Raw genomic sequence first — 20,346 nt, 5'->3', positions numbered from 1 at the left:
AAATGTTCATTTAAATCAGTTTTGAGTTTAAATTATATTATACACTTTTTTTAGTGTACTCTTGTGTACATCTTCTAATTTTATAAAAAAGGTGAATTTAATGAGAAAAAAACAATAACTATAAATTTAATTTTAATATACTGTATGTCGTGTAAAATTTTACATGTGTGTTCGTAACGATACATTATAAAAAATAATTATTATTTTTATTGATTGCGTGAATAATTATCCAAAAAAACAGATGTAATTATGTGATTTTGTAAAATATTTTTACACTATCAATGTATTAAAATTAAACTCTAATAATTATACAGTATTTAAAAAAAAGTGTACAACTTAAAATATTTTAAAAGATATGCAAATATTATTTCGTATATTCCACATTTAGGCGGAATTTTAATTTGAGGAGCACATTTTATGTTGACAGTAATATAATTATTGGGTGATATTAATTGAGGGGAAGAAGAAATTTCTGAGCTTACTAACTCATGAATGGTGATCTTGTAATTTGGCTAAGATGTGAATGTGTGTGTGAGAGAGAGAGGCCAAAAAAAAAAAAAAAAAAAGGAATTAGAGAATAGAGGTGACTCCAGGGTTCACCAAAGAGCCAACTTCTGACCTTAAAACTCTCCAAGTAGCCGCCTTCATTTTCTCACTATATATGCCCCTTTCATTTTTCTATATTTTTTTTTCTTCTTTTTAGTTTCATTTTTATACTGAAATATCTGTACCTAAAATACATCTTAAAAGGTTAATTACTTCCAAGATATTTAAAATGTTATCTATATCCATCAGTTAGGATTTGGTTGTCAATTGGATTTTATTTTTGTTCACAAAAAATATTACTTACCTATCACTAATAATAAGTTATTTTGTAATGCACAACTTTCATCAAGTTTGTTCTAACTAATTAATAGAATTTACTAAATACTTATATATAATCATAAATTTTAAAATTTAATAATTTACTTAGCAGTACCTGCCATTGATTATTAGATAATTTTTTTTCAGATGGAATAATAATAATAATAATAATAATAATAATAATAATTAGACGGAAAATATTTTGATATTTTCACCTTTATTATTTTTTGGATTGTTATTATTTTTTATTTTAATTTTATATTTTTCATTGGCAAATTGAAAATTATTGTGATCCATATCCATATTTTCCTCTCTAACTCTCATAGTTTGGTATATAAAGCAGCCCCATGATTTGGGGTTCCTTGGCTGTTGGGAATGACGATGCGCCACTTCTCAATTTGGAAAATTTGTCCCTCTCTTATTTATACCCTTTTTGTTTTTGGATAAATTATTTTTTAGGAAAAATTAACAAATTAGTATTTTATGTTTTAGAATATATATATTAGATAAAGTAGTTCTAAACAAAATAAAAGACAACTTTTGTCCCTAATATATATTTTCAAAAAAATAATAAATTAGTCTTTAATTTGTCTACAATTTTAAAATGGTAATGACTAATTTACCTTTTTCATTAGAAATTAATATGTTTGAAACAAAACTCATTAAGAACTAATTTATTAGGACATTATTCTTTTTTCTTTTAATAGTCATTGAGACTTGTATTAACCATTTGTTTCTTGTCCCTTTTAGCGTTTAAAAATTAAAATTATATATCTATAATATGCTCTCCATTGATAATTAATTTATATATGGTGGTTAATTATGGGAATCTTTGTTTGGAGGGACTTAAATAAATAACATGCAAGTTAAACCAACGAGTCGCCACAAGCATGTAGATTTATAATACCCCCTGGCTCTTCATTCTTACCATTTAATTGGCTCCAATACTCATATTCTGCTTCAAGATCTATGTAAAATTATTTTGGCCGTAATTTAATTAATAATTAATACTTTTATATCAATATTAATTTCCTAAACACCCTCAAAACACGTAGAAATCACGCTTTAACTCTTCCAATTAAGATCTCTTTATATTAAAATAAAAATTCAGGTTCAGTTGACTTCACGTGAAGTTAATAGTTGAGAGTTGTTAGATGATGTAAAGTCGATTGTACATGAGTTTTAACCTTATATTAAACCAGGTGTTAACATAAGGAAATTAGTTTAACTTCTTATAATAATAAGATTATATATGATATTTTAATTGTCATTCTTTAATTTGTCATATTTATATTAACTTTCACTAATAATACATATTTAGAGAAAAGGTTCGCACACATACAATTGATAATAAAAATACAAAAAGAAAAAAAGTATCTAGAAAGTTTTAAATATATCTAATAATCTCAGATAGAGAAGGTGAGCTGGTAGATATTTTTACGTGCAGTAGTAGATCTAAATACATGTCATATAGTCTAACTTTTTAAAAGCTTGGTGGAATTTACTATTGATTCTATTTAAATGTAGAATTAGAATAATCTCTCTTTTGAATAATGTAACAAATATAATGAAAGTAATTGTTATCGACATCATAATTACTTTACAAAAAATATGTTTGGGTAAAAACAATACAATATTTACATCATATTCATTTTTAAAATTTGATTATATAACATCTATATGTTGTAGGGTTGAGTAATTAAGTTGTTTCGCTTTGTCCTGTCCTGTCAATATTCGTCCTAAAAATAGTACGAGTCAAAATACTAGTTCATCTTATTTTATGGTAGATTGATGGTTAATTTGTTTAATTTAAAAAAATTAATAAAATTAATAATAAAAAATTATTTAAATATAAATAAAAATAATTAAATTATTATATAATTTTTTATTAATTTTTTTAAAAATTTTAATTTTAATAAAATTATTTAAAATAATATCTGTCAATAAAATTATTTTTATTTTAAAAAATAACTCACATAAATTGAATATATATATGAAAGTGTAAAATAAAATAAAATTAATAAAATTAATAAAAAAATAAAAAATATATATTTAAAAATTATATAATTATTAATTTTGTAAAATTAATTACTGTTTTATTAAAATAAAAATAAATAAATAACATTTGGTCCAGAATTTAATCCATCTCTTTTCTCAAAAAACCCCTGCATTTGGCCGTGCAGGTTCTAAATCATAGTCTAATCTACCTTTTTTGGAAATTTGGTGAGTTCGATCTATTTTATCACCTTTGATATGTTGTATGTGTATTTTTAATTTATAAATTTATATTAATGTCTTATTAATTTCGAAGTACAGTAATGTAAGTGATTTAAGTTATTTTGGTAATTAAATTGATAAACTAACAAAAATTATTCCACAACTTACACGTAAATCACACATTTTTTCTTCTTTTATATGTTTTTTCTCTCGATAGACAAATCAACCTCCAAAATCTAATGCCTCGATTACGTTCCACATCGTATTTTGTCTGTTAATACTTCTTAAGCACACGTAATACAGCAAACTATATAGTTTAATTTTTGTACTAAATTAAAGGTGTGACAAATTTTTTAAAATTTATAAAATCTCTCAAATGAATAAACATTTTAACTGTATTCTATATATAGCCTGACATGTATATATGAGTCTTAATACTTAAAATACGTTACATAATTTATATGAATAAATATTTGATAATTTACATATTTAAGTAAAAAATACATTTTTTATTAATTTAAATAGAAAACCGTATTTAGTAGGCAATGTCACAATAATATTTTAAAATTGAGAGAGGATAATAATATAATTAAAATTAAATAAAAAACAATACATTTATATTAAGAAGATAATAATGAGCAGTGTCATGGATTGATGGATATATGTTCATATAATCACAATTTCCAGAAAACATCATATATCTCTCATGCATATCCTCACAATGCAAGAATATTAACTTCATATATATCATTTAAAAATAATAAAAAAAAAAGCTGTGAGGGCATGAAGGAGTGGTGGGAATTATTTGCTACATAAACTAATGTACGTGGGAAGCATATAGATCACTTTGAGTTTAATAATTTGCATTGTATTGTTTTGTGCATTGAAGGGTGCATATATATGCATAGGCTTTATATGGCCAGATACCATCTAGACCGTATTTAATCGACCATCTCGCTGTATAATTAGATACATATATGTCTCCATGCACTTTACCCATATTCTACATTAATTAACCAACTTACCTTTTTAGTGTCCCTTCTTCCACTTCTGTATAAACTATTACAATATACAATTCTGTACAACTTTATATATACACGCGGTATTACTAAAAAAAAATGAAAACTTATTTTATTTAATATTTATTATTTTGTTATAATAATTAATAAATATTAAATAAGATAAATTTTAATTAATTTTGATTAATTTTTTATTATTATTAAATATTTTCGTATAATATAATTCAATGAGACACAGAAATCTTTTTTATTTATGTGTAATTATTATACATGGTTAACATATATTACTAGTATTTTATGAAAAAAAATGCTAATTAAAAAACTTCTAGTCAAAAAGATCAAATATTTATTGATAAAACTAGGGAACCAATGGCTCTCCATGCATGCAGAGAAAAGAATCCTTTATATGTGAGTGTATCAAATAGGTTGTTATATTTACACCCAAAATTTTTGGTAACTTAAAAGAAAATAAACAAAAATTAAGAGAGAAAAAAAATAAGAAACGCTTAAGAAAGACAGTTTCGCTGAATATTACTTTTAATTTTTTTTAAAGCAATGGAAGCTCCACTTGGAGAGAAAAGATCTTCATTGCGAATTTTGTCATAATGTCTGCTACTGTATTTGCATCTCTCAAGATCAATCGAAGATCAGCACGTCATTTCCAAGACATGGTATCACGGATTTTTAACACCAAAGGATCAATAAACCCAGAGCAATCTTGTAAATTATTGACAATAGTAAAAGTCTCCACACAATCTGTCTCACATATAATGTCTCTTTGTCTCGAGTCTCATGCTAAAAGAAAGCCTCTCTAAATAGCAAATAACTTTTTTTGCAAAATGCTACGACTCTCAATTTTTCCCAGTCAACCTTGTTGCCATTTTTCCTTCCAATTTCTGCTAACACAAACAAAACCAAGTCGAACACCACTGCCACGATAACTAGCATCACAATTAATCTTAAAGGTACACCCAAAATTAATTACTAAATTAGTAATTTATATAAAATATATATTAAAAATAATTTAAATAATATATATAAATATACAATAATTAAATATAGTATTTTTATATCAAATAATATATATATACACGAAAATTTTTCTAACAGAACCATGCTACGTGCACCCTCTTGAAGTCACTGATCATTGTTTAACAACTGAAGTGTTTAAAGTAAAAACCTCCACCTAGGTTTGAGGTATTAACAGAAATGCACTATGTTTTGAATGTTGCCGTGTTGGAAATGTTTTTGTCTACAAAAATATCATTTGTTTTTAATAGTGATTTATGCCAAGTTGGGGGGTTCTACTGCGGGGGAAAATGCTCACACTGAATCTAAGATTTGATTAACATTATTACGTTAGTAATCAAATACATAAAGGGGATTATGTGTATTACACGTATCCCTAACCCAAAACTTTGTTATATAGCCTTTTTCGTCTTCATTTTTATCTCTCTTATTTACCTGTTATATTTTGATAATAATATTTTTATTATTTTTCGCGGACATTTCATTATATATCTCTTTTTATGGTATAAAAGATATTTTTATTTCTTTTCATTTTTATGGATCATTTTTAATAAAAAATAAAATATACAAAAAATACATATAATAAATAATGGATTTTTATTAACTTGTATCTTAAAAATATAGGTTAAGAACACTATAAAATAAATGTTATACAAAATTATTGAAAAAAAGAACTTGATTATATTTCAGTGTATTGAATATATAAAAATTTTAAATCTTTTATTATTATATTTTTGTATATATTCTTGAGACACAAATCGACTAAATTCATAATATTATTCTTATATTTGTTCACAAAAAAATTATACCACATATATAATAACTAATGAACAGATATTTATGTCTTTGCTTATTATGTTTGTACACACACGAAAATAGCAGATATTTATGTTTCCATATATCACTACCCCACCAACATGCATAGCCTATGACTTTAATTTGTGTCGATTTTTACTTATTATCTTCTGTGTATTATTATTATTATTATTATTATTATTATTATTATTATTATTATTATTATTATTATTATTATTATTCAATGAAAAAAAATGTTTTGAACATATTTTTATACGAAGACATTCTCAATGATCTCGTGTAAATTTCTCCTCACATGCATAAATTGGACCGAACCAGGGGTGGAGTTACATTGTAGCAAAGGGGGTAATGGTCTTCCTAATTTTAGTTTTTTACATGTAAATTATATGTAAATTTCAGTTTAATCTTTCCTAAAATTTTATTTTAATCTTTTTTTAATTATATAAATATTTTTAGTCCTCCTTAATTTTTAATCTAGCTCCGCCGCCCGTGAACCAAACATCATGTTATACATTCAAATAATCTATTATTCTATAAAAAGATATGGTGAAATAAGAAAGCTCAAATAATAATAATAATAATAATCTATTTTTATTGTTTATAATTAGCTAAGAGGTAGTAAATTCGGATCTCTTTATTTTCGGTAAAAAAAAAAAAGAAACTTTTGGTTACAGCTTATTATTTCTGTCACATTTTATTATCATTGAATTTTAACACCAAAAATAAAATATTTACAAAACCATGTACACCTGATCTAAATAAAAACGCCTACTATATTCAGTAATCAGTGTGTGTGGGACATATTGTATACTAATGCTACCACTACTACAACTCCTTTCTCATTTGTGTGGCGTACCTTCCCTACGTTTCTTTCTGTCCTTCCCTCAAACCTTCCCTATATAACACCCCTTATCCCCCCCCTGGTTTCCCTCGCTCAACTCAACAACCATTCGCATCCATGTTCATTCAAATCCTTTAATTTTCTTCACCCACTAAAACACATTACTCTCCACTAGTTTCCGCAATGGCGGCTTCCGTTGATAACCGTCAATACCCAGCCCCAGGGCTCCAAGTCCAAACCCCTTTAAACGGCGTCGTACGCACTTTCAAGCCTTCGCATAACAATAATAACAACAACCGCTCAGATTTCCCCATTCGCGGTTATAACAAACTCCCGCAAAATCCGGACTTCACGCGCCCCAAGAAGTCACCTGACTCCCCGTTCAACTTAGACAACGCCTGCTCAAGCGACGACGAAGACGACGACGAAAACGACGTCGCCGAACTCAAAACCCTCATTCAAAAGGGAACCGCTGAATTGGAACCTTCAATCTACGACCCGCGCGACGATGGAACCTCTGACAGCTGGATCCAGCGCAACGCCTCCCTCGTCCGTCTCACCGGAAAGCACCCGTTTAACTCTGAGCCACCGCTACAACGCCTTATGCACCATGGCTTCATCACACCGGTCCCAATCCACTATGTACGTAACCACGGGCCTGTTCCCAAGGCACAATGGGAGGACTGGTCCGTAGAAGTATGCGGAATGGTAAAACGTCCCGCACACTTCACCATGGACCAGTTCCTCCACGATTTCCCAAGCCGCGAGTTCCCTGCAACGCTTGTTTGCGCAGGAAACCGGCGCAAGGAACAAAACATGGTGAAGCAGAGCATCGGGTTCAACTGGGGAGCGGCGGCGATTTCCACGTCGGTGTGGAGAGGTGTGCCGTTATGGAGTTTGTTGAAGCGGTGCGGGATCATGAGCAAAACGAAGGGCGCCCTCCACGTGTGCTTCGAGGGCGCTGAGGATCTGCCAGGTGGCGGTGGATCCAAATACGGAACGAGTATTCTGAGGGAGGTTGCACTGGATCCCTCCCGCGATATAATCCTGGCTTACATGCAAAACGGCGAGCGTTTAGCGCCAGATCACGGTTTCCCTGTTCGAATGATCATCCCCGGATTCATCGGTGGACGCATGGTTAAATGGTTGAAACGCATCATAGTTACACCGAAGCAATCTGACAGTTATTACCACTACAAAGATAACAGAGTACTCCCCTCTCATGTGGATGCTGAACTTGCCAATGCAGAAGGTATTTTTTTTCTTTTTTTCTTTTTTCTTTTTTTTCAATTTTAAGGGTAACTAATAATTTATTATCTTTTTTATTAGCTTGGTGGTACAAGCCAGAGTATTTGATCAATGAGCTCAACATAAATTCTGTGATAACGACGCCGTGCCATGACGAGATTTTGCCGATAAACTCGTGGACTACTCAGAGGCCTTATGTACTCAGGGGATACGCATATTCTGGTGAGTTGATTAACACAATTTCTTCTCTTCTTATTTTTTCTTCTTTTCCTTCACTTTTGCAGTAATATTTAATTCAACTCTTTTTAATTAATAAATTATTTCTCAAAATTTGTAAAAGTGAATGAATAGAATTACATCCGAGCACTGGTAAAATACACCAATAACTGCGTGCGCATGCACCTGAAAGGGAAATCATTGGTTGCAAACTTTCTGGTATGACTAGTTGAGATCTCCATTCATATTAATTTCTCACACTTCGAAGCACTTTTACCGGTTTTATTTTTATTATATACATTTTTTAAATATTCGCTTTTGTTACATCGAGTTTGTTTGGATGGATTTGACTATCTCAAAACAATCATCAGAAGCTTTGTCATGTTTTGCTGCTATTGGTTGGTTGATCATTTTTAATTTCCAAAAGTGCGTGGATATATGTGTGTGTCTTGTTCACGGAAACAAAATGCAAGGCCAAAAAACAAAATTGATAGTTATATATGGAAATGAACGGCTTTGCAAGGATTCAATTTTAAATAAAGGAAGAGCAAATAACATAGAGTTAGATTGGAACAATTGGTGATTATTTAGGGTAAGCACATGTTAAAGTTGAATATTCTATTTGAAGAAAAAAAATAGATGCAAAGTACGACTTTAATTGTAAAACTATGGATGGTACGGTGTTTCATAACAGTGCACACCAAGAAATTAAAAGATTCACCAATTAATTGAATTTCCTGTTTTACGAAAGTAGATACATGGCCTAGTTGAAAAAAAAAATCACTGAAAATATAAATTGGAACTTGCGGAGTTAAATTAAATAGTATTTTTAACTGGTTGAATAATAATATTTCAAATTATTATGACAAGTAGTGGTGGTATATATATTGGAACCTGTAGGCAGTCGGTTGAAATGAAGTGTTTATACGACTGCTGTCCACTTGGAGGTTGTAAGTAAGGTTAATTAATTAATTAATTTGTTGATGAACATGCAGGGGGTGGAAGAAAGGTGACACGTGTTGAGGTTACAATGGACGGTGGGGAGACGTGGCAAGTGTGCAGCTTAGAGCACCCAGAGAAGCCGAACAAATACGGCAAATACTGGTGCTGGTGCTTCTGGTCGTTGGAGGTGGAGGTGCTCGACCTCCTTGGTTCCAAGGAAATTGCGGTGCGTGCTTGGGATGAGTCCCTCAACACCCAGCCTGAGAAGCTCAATTGGAATGTTATGGTACCTACCTTTCTCTATGTTTTTTTTTTAAATATATTTGTATATTAGAATTAATTATTAAAATTAATTATTAATATATTTATATATAAATATATATTATATAATTTATTTTTAATGTATATTTTATATTAATTATTAATTTTAGTAACTAATTTTAATAGTTAATTTTAATATTTTTATAATATTGTTTTTTTTCATATACACTAGAGAATAATATATGGCGGCTACTTCCCCCAACCACAACCCCAAATTAGTGGCCTTAATTACTTCTCTTGACTAGACAAACATCTAACAAAAAATCTCTCTCTTTTTCCCCTAACTTATTATAATAATGATACTGTTTGGAGAAAAAATGTAGAACATATTTAAGCTGGATTTAATTCTGACTATGTGTTGTAAAATGTGTTTTATTTGCATTTAATTATGTATAGTCACACTATAGTAAAAATGACCATAATAAAAATAATTGTGAAAATAAAAATTTAATACATTTAAATAAAAATAAAAATATCAAAAAAATGTAAAATAATTATTTTTATTTTCACCAGGGAGTATAATCTAAAAAATAGATATAATTAATAATTATGAAAAAAAAACTAAATAGGTATTTGTAATATGTAGGGCATGATGAACAACTGCTGGTTCAGGGTGAAAACCAACATGTGCAAGGCACACAGCAGGGGTGAAATAGGAATATCATTCGAGCACCCAACCCAACCGGGGAACCAATCCGGTGGGTGGATGGCGAAGGAGAGGCATCTGGAGAAATCTTCTGACACCACACCATCCCTCAAGAAGAGTGTCTCCACACCCTTCATGAACACTTCCTCCAAGATGTTTTCCATCTCCGATGTCCGAAAGCACTGCACCGCTGAATCCGCATGGATCATCGTCCACGGCCACGTCTACGACTGCACTCGTTTCCTCAAGGACCATCCCGGCGGCACCGACAGCATCCTCATCAACGCCGGCACTGACTGCACCGAAGAGTTCGAAGCCATTCACTCCGACAAAGCCAAGAAAATGCTCGAAGATTACCGAATCGGCGAGCTCATCAACACCGGCTACACCTCCTCCTCCGACTCCTCCCCTAACACCACTGTCCATGGAAACTCCGAAACCACTCACTTAGCTCCGATAAATGAAGTTACGGTTCCGCCGGTGACACCGACCCGAAGCGTGGCACTCAACCCACGGGAGAAAATCCCATGCAAGCTGGTGTCCAAGAAATCCATTTCCAACGACGTTAGGCTCTTCCGTTTCGCATTGCCGTCGGAGGACCAGCTCCTGGGCTTGCCAGTTGGCAAGCATGTTTTTGTGTGCGCAAACATTGACGGGAAGCTCTGCATGCGTGCGTACACTCCATCTAGCGACGTCGATGAAGTGGGACACTTTGATTTGGTGGTTAAGATTTATTTCAAGAACGTGCATCCTAAGTTCCCCAACGGAGGACTCATGTCACAACATTTGGACTCGCTTCCTATTGGTTCTTTCTTGGAAATTAAGGGTCCGTTGGGACACATAGAGTACACTGGCAAAGGAAACTTCACGGTTCACGGAAACCACCGGTTTGCAAAGAGGCTTGCCATGCTGGCTGGTGGGACCGGAATCACGCCAATTTACCAAGTTGCCCAAGCCATCCTGAAGGACCCTGAGGACCGAACCGAGATGCACGTGGTTTACGCGAACCGGAGCGAGGATGACATCTTGCTGAGGGAAGAGCTTGATGCGTGGGCCAAGAGCGATGAACGGTTCAAGATTTGGTACGTTGTGGAGAACCAAAGAGAAGGGTGGGAATACAGTGTGGGGTTCATCACGGAGAGTATCTTGAGGGAGCATCTTCCTCCTGCATCCGAAGATACTTTGGCTTTGACTTGTGGACCACCACCAATGATTAAGTTTGCAGTCCAGCCCAATTTGGAGAAGATGGGGTATGACATTAAGAACAACTTGCTATTGTTTTAGGGTACGTACGTACGGTACTAGCTAGCTAGGTTGCGCTTGTAAATATACGTATGTATGTATTGTTAAGGATAAATAAATGATTCTGTATGGGGTAGTAGTATTCATATTTTATTCTAGTCAATTTTTATATTATTCTTTGGAAAATAGGAGGAAAACTTAATTAGTTTGTACATGCATCATGTGCATGGACAAACCGTGTATTGTTTAGTTTAGTCGTTTACTTTTCCTAATCTTGGGGTCTTCATGCAGACAGGGTTGGTCAAGTTTTTGACTGCTCTTCTGTGTTGTTCACTGTTTACCCAATTACATTATTATAAGATGTTCATTGCTTTGGAATGTGATGAGATAGATAATATCTCCTCTCTAGTTTTTATCATGTTAGATGTATGTAGTACTGGCTAGCTCTCTTTGAAAGTGCCCGAACTTGAGACCAAAATTTAGAGGGAACGAAAGTTTAATAATATATATGAATTATGAATAAAAATGTTTTATTTTGCAATATCAAACAATATTATGTACCATAAAAATAACATTATAATTAAGAAAATCATGCAAGAACAATATATGTATTTTACTATGAAAATGCAGAAATTACCCAATGAGAAAGACTGGACAGGGATAATAATAATTAGGAAAAGTATAAGGTCAATTTATTTTCAACAATAATTAATTATTATATTTTAAATATATGTATAAAGAAATATATCTAAAAAATACATATATAAAGACATTTTCATTAAACATAATTATAAAAAAGATATTTTTATTAAACACATTTACAAAGACACTTTTATTAAATACAATTATAAATAAGAGTCGATAGAAATTGATAAAAATACTGTTAGCAACATAACGAAATTATAATAATAATAATAATAATAATAATAATAATAATAATAATAATAATTATCATAATCATGAGTAGGTTCTATAAACCAGTATGTATGTGGCTTTCTCAAATATGAAGAGATTATTGTGGCTTTGGATACGCTTAGATGAAGAGATTCCAATATATATATATTATTTTTAAATTATCCTTCCATTCAAACCATTTGTTATATATTATTACTTATATTATTCTGCCATGAATATAATATATAAAAATGTTGTTAAAAGTACATAATATTTGACCTTAAATATTCACCCTTATTTGCAAAAGGGTACATGTGAGTCGTTGTACACGTGCAGCTGTGCATGTTGGCTTGAAAGAATTAATAATAATAATAATAATAATAAAGTGCATGCATGGCATTCGCAGCTTCTCAACAAAAGAGTCACCCTTCACATTATCGTTAGGCCAAGTGAATGTAAGTGCTATTTGGCTCTTGGAAAGGTCATCTTACTATATATGTGTGTAATTCCAGTTTCCACACGCACCCATCACCCATGCTAGCTAGCTTCCTTCATCATGCCTCTCTTTCACTTCATACATTATTTTTCGTCGTATTCTCTTAAGTGTGACCCCCCACAAGAGCCAGGCCACCATCCACTGCCTCCAATTTAATACATAGTCATAGTACTGCTACTATTTGTTTATTTTTATATCTTTTCTTTCAGAAGAAGTAAGGATTCAGTGATACCAATCATCTTGGTTGGTTATTCGTGTCCGCAATTATTAATTCAAATTAATATTGATTAAACTATATGTATAAATGAACTTTCTTTTCTTTTTCTTTCTAGCATGAAAACGATACTTTTGTTTGGCGCTTCTTGGACAAGTATATTATATTCGTACTTTTTCCAATGGAGAATATTAGAATTGGGTGAGTCAAATTTACCCAAGAGTTATTTTAATTGATGGGGTATTTTTTTATATTATAAATATTTTAGAAATTTTATTTTTAAGAGATGTAGCTGCAATTTGTTTATTCAATTTTAATATAATATCAAACCATATCTGATTTAATCTTGTTAGGTTATTCGAAAATAATTCTTCCTGCAATCAAATTTTATATACTTTAAATATTTATTTTTGCAACATAAGAAAAGTGTATTACAGTTCTCACATTTTTTAAGAACATGGACATTATTAGAATGTTTATATACGGGACATTTCTCATTTTTAGCTAGTTTTTAGAATATTTACAGAGATTGGATTTTATGCTAGTTTTTTTATTATTATGTGAAGAAATATAATTTATTTACATATAAGAAATAAATCCTAGTAAATAAATAATTCTAAAATAATAATTATGATCTTTCTAGCTACAGAATCGATAACATTTAAAATATCAATCGTATGAAATATATATTAAAAAATAAAATACGTATTAAAAATAAGTTAAATAATACACATATTTATAATAAATACACGATGATTGATTTTAATTTTTAATTTTAATATATAAATAATATTTTTGTTTAAGTATATATATATATATATATATATATATATATATATATATATATATATATATATATATATATATATATATATATATATAAACTTCATACAGATTAGAATGAGCTCCAAGGTCGTTGGGAGGAGAGAGAGAGTCAATATTTCAAGCCACATGCTTAGTCCTTTTCTTATGAAAGCCAGATTTAATTGACTCTTATTTGTTATTGTTTTCATTTTCTCTGTGTGCGTGGTCTACTACCCCACAAAGACTACCAAAAAGGTATAAATATATAAACTATGTTCGGTGATTTCTTGTACCAAGTGGCTAGATTCATTATTTAAAAAAAAATTGAGAATAAAAATTAAACCTAACAATTAACTTTATTTTTTAGTTCAAATATTGTTAGATAATTTGTTATTTTTGTTATAAGCTAACAAGTGAATAGTTTATGTAGCTGGTTTAATTTCTGTAGCACATCAAATCCTTAAGGCCGACCAATATACCAGAAGTTAAGTTAGGTCTTTTAATATCATCAAGATTACGAAAAGAAGATGATAAGATTTGTGCCCCATGGTTCACTTCTCTTGAATAGTTTGCATGCGCATATTATAGCCCACAACTTTATCATTCTGTCCACATTTATAATCATAGATAATTTGATTTAAAATTATACCACTTATATAGCCGGAAGATTCACAGATACTACTCTTATTGACTATATTAGTCTAATACTATCTATTTATTATTCATCATTTTTCAGACTGATTAGAAAGAAATTTCGTAGCGCCTCATTAAATTTTTGGGATGAATAATATTACGATATAATATTAAAATATAGTATTGTAACATCAAGTTAGGCATCAGTTAAATATAAAATTTAATTTTAATATACTATTAGTGTAAAATAACTTTACACGTATATTTAATTATATAATATTATATCATTAAAAATAATTACTATTTTAATTAATTCATATAAAATATTTTATTTATATCAAAATCAAAATTTTAAATCTAAGCCAACAAGTATGAGGTGCAACAATTTTTTTTTTTTTGTCTTGAGGTGCAGCGGGTTTGAAAACTTAATTAATATATCTTTAAAAGAATAAAAGAAAGTAGAAACTAAAGGATGCGTTAATTAATATGAATTTTGATCTTCTAAATTTTTGAATTTTATTTTAGAGAGTAAAATGTGGTCACTCATCCAAAAACGGATCCAAAATTATTATTATGAAGGCTAATAACACATATAATATTAAAAATTATATAAAAAATTATATAATATAAAATATATTACAAAAATATATTGATAGAGAATATATTTTAAAGTACAAAAAATGTGTGTACTTTTTACTAACGAAGTGGTCAATTTTTCATATCATAAAATTCATCGATAATAGAATTTGTGTCAAATTTTTTAACAATTTTTTTCAATATAATTAAAAGACAATTAGCAAAAAATTCATCTTTTATTTTGTTTTTGAGTTATTTTTTACAATATTCATAGTTGAAAAAGATCTCTTAGTCATAAGAGTTGAAACAGAGAAAATTAATATCCAATGAATAAAAAAAACAGTCAGAAAAAGAAAAAGAATTCATTTTATGAGATTTAAATTTTTTTTATTTAATAAAAAACTATTAGTAATAATATCTTTTTTAGATTTTTTTAACATTATTACTTATTTTTTAGATACTAAGAATTATTAATATTTAAATTGGACTTAATTTTTATTTATACTAGACTAAATGTTAAATATTTTTTTAAAAATTAAATTATACATAATAACTTATTACTATTAATTTTTTAAAAAAAAGTTGGGGCCGAGGTCTCCATTCGCTCCCCTTTATCTCCGTCTCTGCTCTCACCATTTATTTTATAGGTCGAACCAAAGAAAAATATGTGAAAGAAATTATTTAAAGGTGAGAAATCGCCTTTATCCTTCAAAATAAAAAATTCAAAATTTAGAGAATCCAAATTTAATTAATATATCTTAAAAAAAAGTAAAAGAAACTAAAGAAAGAAAACTGTACAGAGATGGAAAAAAATGTTAATGTTTGTGAATTTCAATACTTTTATTCAAAGATTCTGATTTTTTTACTTTATTAATTTTTTTAAAGTATCATTTTTGTTCCCAACGTTTGGGGTAAGTCTCAAAGTTATCCTTAATCTTTGAATCGTCCTATTTAAGTCCCTAACGTTTTAAAATTGACTCAATGTTATCCTGCTCCTGCCGTTGGGAATCTGTTAACGGAATTGACTGCGGGACAAAATTGAGACGATTTTGAAACGTTAGGGACTTAAATAGGACGAACACATTACAAACAAAAATGATACATAGAAATAAATTTTAATTTTATCTTTCAATAATATCAATTTTTTACGGGATATAGTAACTCAATTATTTTTTAATCACATCTGAGTAAATTACACTTAATCACATTAATTTTATTCTAAAAAAATTATTTTTTTATAATTTTACTCTTAAAAATATTTACTCATCATAAAATATTTGTAGAATAACTAGTACATAAACTTGTGGAAAACAAAATGATACATATACAATAAAGTAATGTGATTCTAGTCATTTTACAAACATTTCATGATGAGTAAAAATCTTTTAAGAGTAAAATTATAAAAAAAAATAAATTTATTTAGAATCAAAGTAATGTGATTAAAAAATAATTGAATAACTATGTACCGTAAAAGATTGATATTGGTGAATGATAAAATTAAAATTTATTTTTATGTATCATTTTGTTTTCCAATGTTTCCGTTCTATTTAAATCCCTAACATTTTAAAATCGTCTTAGTTTTGTCCCGCCGTCAATTCCGGTAACAGATTTCTAACTGCAAAACAACATTGAGTCAATTTTGAAACATGAGGAACTTAAATAGGATTATTCAAACGTTAGGGACAACTTTAAGACTTATTCCAAACGTTGGGGACAAAAATGATACTTTATTATTTTTTTATTTTAGAGAAATTTTATCCAGGTTGAGGATACAGAAAAGAGTTGAGCAATAATCTCTATGGTAGATTTTAGCCTGCACCTGGCAGAAAAAGTGAAGCATTCACCTTTCACTGCTAACACAAGTAAGTGTGTAGGTGTCCTGTTATTTGATAAATTTCAGCGTGACCATTAGACTATTAGTATATTATTTAACGAGATAGATAAAAAATATTAGTTGCAATGTTGTCCTTTGTTGAACAAATGGGCATATGGAAGAAAAAAAGAAGGCCCCGTATGGGTTGGGCTCGGTTATCTAGCTTTCGACTAGTCCATTGTACATGACCCTAAGAAAGAAAAAAAAGAAGGCAAAATTGTGCTGTGCAATGCCTCATGTCTAAACATGAAACCCATTTTTCAAATCCTAACACTGGCTAAAGTGGTTGAAATGCCTCATCTTCTTCAATGCTTGGATAATTCAGTTGACTTAAGGAGATGGTTTTGAAATTTATTTTTCGTTCAGTGGATGAAATTTTTGTTGGAGCTTGGATAGTTGCAGTCGTTACTTTTTTATGTTTTTCCATGGTACTTCCGCTTCAATTTGATGGTAAGTATGTTAAGACATCAGTTTTGAATTCTAATGCAATTCGTTTATTAGTATGTTGTTGTTTATTAGTGTATTCTTGTTTATTATTTATAATAGATCTTTTCGGAGTGTGATTATAGTTTAGAAGTTTTTTCTTTGAAGCACGGAAAAATCATAATATTTTGGGCGTAGGTTTTAAAAGTAGAATGGTATTAAGCTGTCTTGTGGATATTTTTCTGAAAATAATGTTAAGAACGTATTTGATCCCTAGTGCAACTGGAAAAAAAAAATTTTTGATGAAGCTATTTGATCTTTTCACAATGTAAAATAGGTTGAAGAACTTATCTGATGTCTTCAGTATAACTTGCATGATTTAATTTTTTTTAATAAGCCATTTGATATTCAATAGTGATTGAGTATGATATACTATTGAAAGTATTGAATAAAAAAACTGTTGGTACTGAAAGTTAGTTTGATGTTATATATAGGCGTGCTTGGATGAGGAAGTAATGGACCATTTCGAGAGTTCATTGTTTTTGCAAGATAAAGATGTGTGTGCCGACAATGATCCTTTGGCATGGGAGGACATTAAGGGTTGTCGTGTTTCAGAAAATTATGCCGAGGAAGTGCACGGTGTTGATTGTAATGTCGATGAATTTTTTGGTGACACCTTCTATGACAACTGGGATGAAAGAGCAGTTGATGATTTTGATGATTTTGGGTATATGAATCTGAAAGAAATAACTGCAAGTGAGTTTAGGTTGTTACATTTTTGGGATCGGACTGTTGCATTTTCTTTCTACCAACTGTATTCAAAGATGAACGGTTTTGCTGTTAGAAAGAATAGGATTAGCAGGAATGTAAAAAACGAGGTGACACAGCAACAATTTGTTTGCTTTAGGGAGGGGTTTATAGATCCGGGGTCTGAGAATGATTCCCATCGACGCAAACGCGAGCCGAAGCCTGAGACTAGATGTGGATATCTGGCTGAAATATGTGTTCATGTACATGTCAAAAGTGGTAGATCGATCACTTCGTACTTTCAGGATGAGCACAACCATGACATGCTTGATGATATATTGACCTTTATGCTTCCCGGGCATAGGAACAGGAATGATGCTGCCATCGATCAAATGAATCTAATGATAAAAGTTGGGATCAAAACACCTCAAATATATTCATCGTTTGTGCACACTGTGGGTGGATTTCAAAATGTACCCTTCCTGAAGAGAGAAATGTATAACCAGATAGTGAAGCAACAGAGGGTCATAGGGGGGATGCTATGTGTTGTCTGAAGTTCTTGGAGTCAATGACTGAGGAAAACCCAGGAATGTTTGTTCGATACCTAGCCAACAAAGAGGGTCGTTTGGTACACCTTTTTTGGTCGGATAGCTGTAGTCAACTAAACTATCATTTGTTTGGGGATGTGTTAGCATTCGATGCGACTTATTGTAAGAACAGGTACATGTGTCCGTTGGTTGTATTTTCTAGGGTTATTCATCATAACCTAACCATTGTGTTTGCTACAATGCTTGTTGCGAATGAGAAGGAGGAGACATATACATGGTTGCTACAACAATTTCTTGAGGCTATGAAGGGCAAAGCACCAGGTTGTGTAATAGCTGACAGGGACAATGCCATGAAAAAAGCAATCGAATATGTGTTTCCAAATGCTTACCATCGGTTGTGTGCATGGCATTTGCTTAGGAATGCAACCTCTAATCTTAGCAATCCGACGTTCACATATGAATTTAAGAAGTGCATGCTTTTTATTATGAGATTTCAAAGTTCGAAGATCAGTGGGTCAAATTGGTTACAGAGCTTGGTCTTCAACATAATGAATGGGTTTGTGACTTGTATGCTAGGAGAAAAATGTGGGCAACTGCTTACATTCGCGGGCATTTCTTTGGAAGGTTTCGAACAACATCAAAGTGTTAGGGATTACATTCTATGCTTGGTAAATTCGTGCACTCTATCAAGGGAAGCACAAAGTGAGTTGACATCTGTTGTTGGGGATTTAGTGTTGCAGAGTCCACTATATGCATTGGCAAGATCTGTCGCCAACACACTGACAAGAGAGATTTTCATGTTATTCAGGCTAATGTTGTCAAGAGCTTGTACGCTAAAGGTGCGTTCATGTACATTGACACCAAGTTGTGAGATTTATACACTGTCCAGGTCAAAAAATCCTAATAAAGAATGGAACGTGTCTCACTATCGGGACAGATCAATATTTAAGTGTTGTTGTTTCAGGATGGAATCATTTGGCATACCTTGTGATCATATCGTGGCAGTTCTAGTATATTTTGATGCGGAAGAGATACCAAAGAGTCTTCTTATAGATCGATGGTCGAAGAATGCTCGGTCAAAAGTGTGGGAATTTATGGAAAAGGGACCCTTTTGCTGGGAATCGATGAGAATGTGTCGTAATTGGATGTTAAACGATCTGTGCAGGGAGATTTGTGCTCTTGCATCTTCTGGTGAAGCCAAATTTAATGAGCTAAGGGATAAATTTGCAATGAGTTACTGAATTTAAAATAGAAAAAAGATTTTCCCTAGGCAGGCATGCAACCTGGTGTTGCACAGTCATCGACACTTGAGGGATGCATTAGGGATCCGCAACTGGCCCGCCACACGAAGAGGTAAAGAAAGGATTCGATTAATCATCCATCAATGAAGGGGGTTAAGAGGTGTGATCTTTGTAGGAAGGTGGGGTATAACCGATTATCTTGCCACTTGAATGCAAACAGCTGTAGTAATAGGCATGACAACGATCAAGACTACTTGGAGAGCGACTTGTATAACGAAAGTCTTGGACAATGGTCAGACCAGGTTTGTGGTTCTAGTTGTTTGGATTCATTACAGTGTTAATAATGTTCTATGAATATGATGTGATGCTTTCTTTGATTAAGTTATTGTCTGCATGAAATGGATAATGATTTTTTAAAATTATGTGTTACTTTTTTGGATTCACATGTTCTTTATATTCTGTAAGTGATACCAATAGCTAATATGGTAAAATGCCT

The 20,346-nt window shown here is 30.9% G+C and overlaps 2 protein-coding genes across 2 annotated transcripts; both read left to right on the top strand.

Moving 5' to 3' along the window:
• The first annotated feature begins 6,696 nt into the window (after positions 1-6,696).
• Positions 6,697-11,779, top strand: LOC112706114 (inducible nitrate reductase [NADH] 2). The gene is made up of 4 exons (XM_025757243.3): positions 6,697-8,038; positions 8,116-8,256; positions 9,246-9,478; positions 10,100-11,779. The coding sequence occupies exons 1-4, from the start codon at positions 6,970-6,972 to the stop codon at positions 11,441-11,443; spliced, it is 2,787 nt and encodes a 928-aa protein (XP_025613028.1). The 5' UTR covers positions 6,697-6,969; the 3' UTR covers positions 11,444-11,779.
• A 6,850-nt stretch (positions 11,780-18,629) lies between these two features.
• On the top strand, positions 18,630-19,850 carry LOC112705003 (protein FAR1-RELATED SEQUENCE 5-like). The gene has a single exon (XM_025755864.1). It carries the CDS (start codon positions 18,630-18,632, stop codon positions 19,848-19,850), a length of 1,221 nt encoding a protein of 406 aa, XP_025611649.1.
• The last annotated feature ends 496 nt before the right edge of the window (positions 19,851-20,346 follow it).

Source organism: Arachis hypogaea, chromosome 8 (assembly GCF_003086295.3).
Source record: "Arachis hypogaea cultivar Tifrunner chromosome 8, arahy.Tifrunner.gnm2.J5K5, whole genome shotgun sequence".
Classification (NCBI taxonomy): domain Eukaryota; kingdom Viridiplantae; phylum Streptophyta; class Magnoliopsida; order Fabales; family Fabaceae; genus Arachis; species Arachis hypogaea.
The sequence above is the reverse complement of the archived record's forward strand: the minus strand, read 5'-3'. Positions and strand labels throughout refer to the sequence as shown.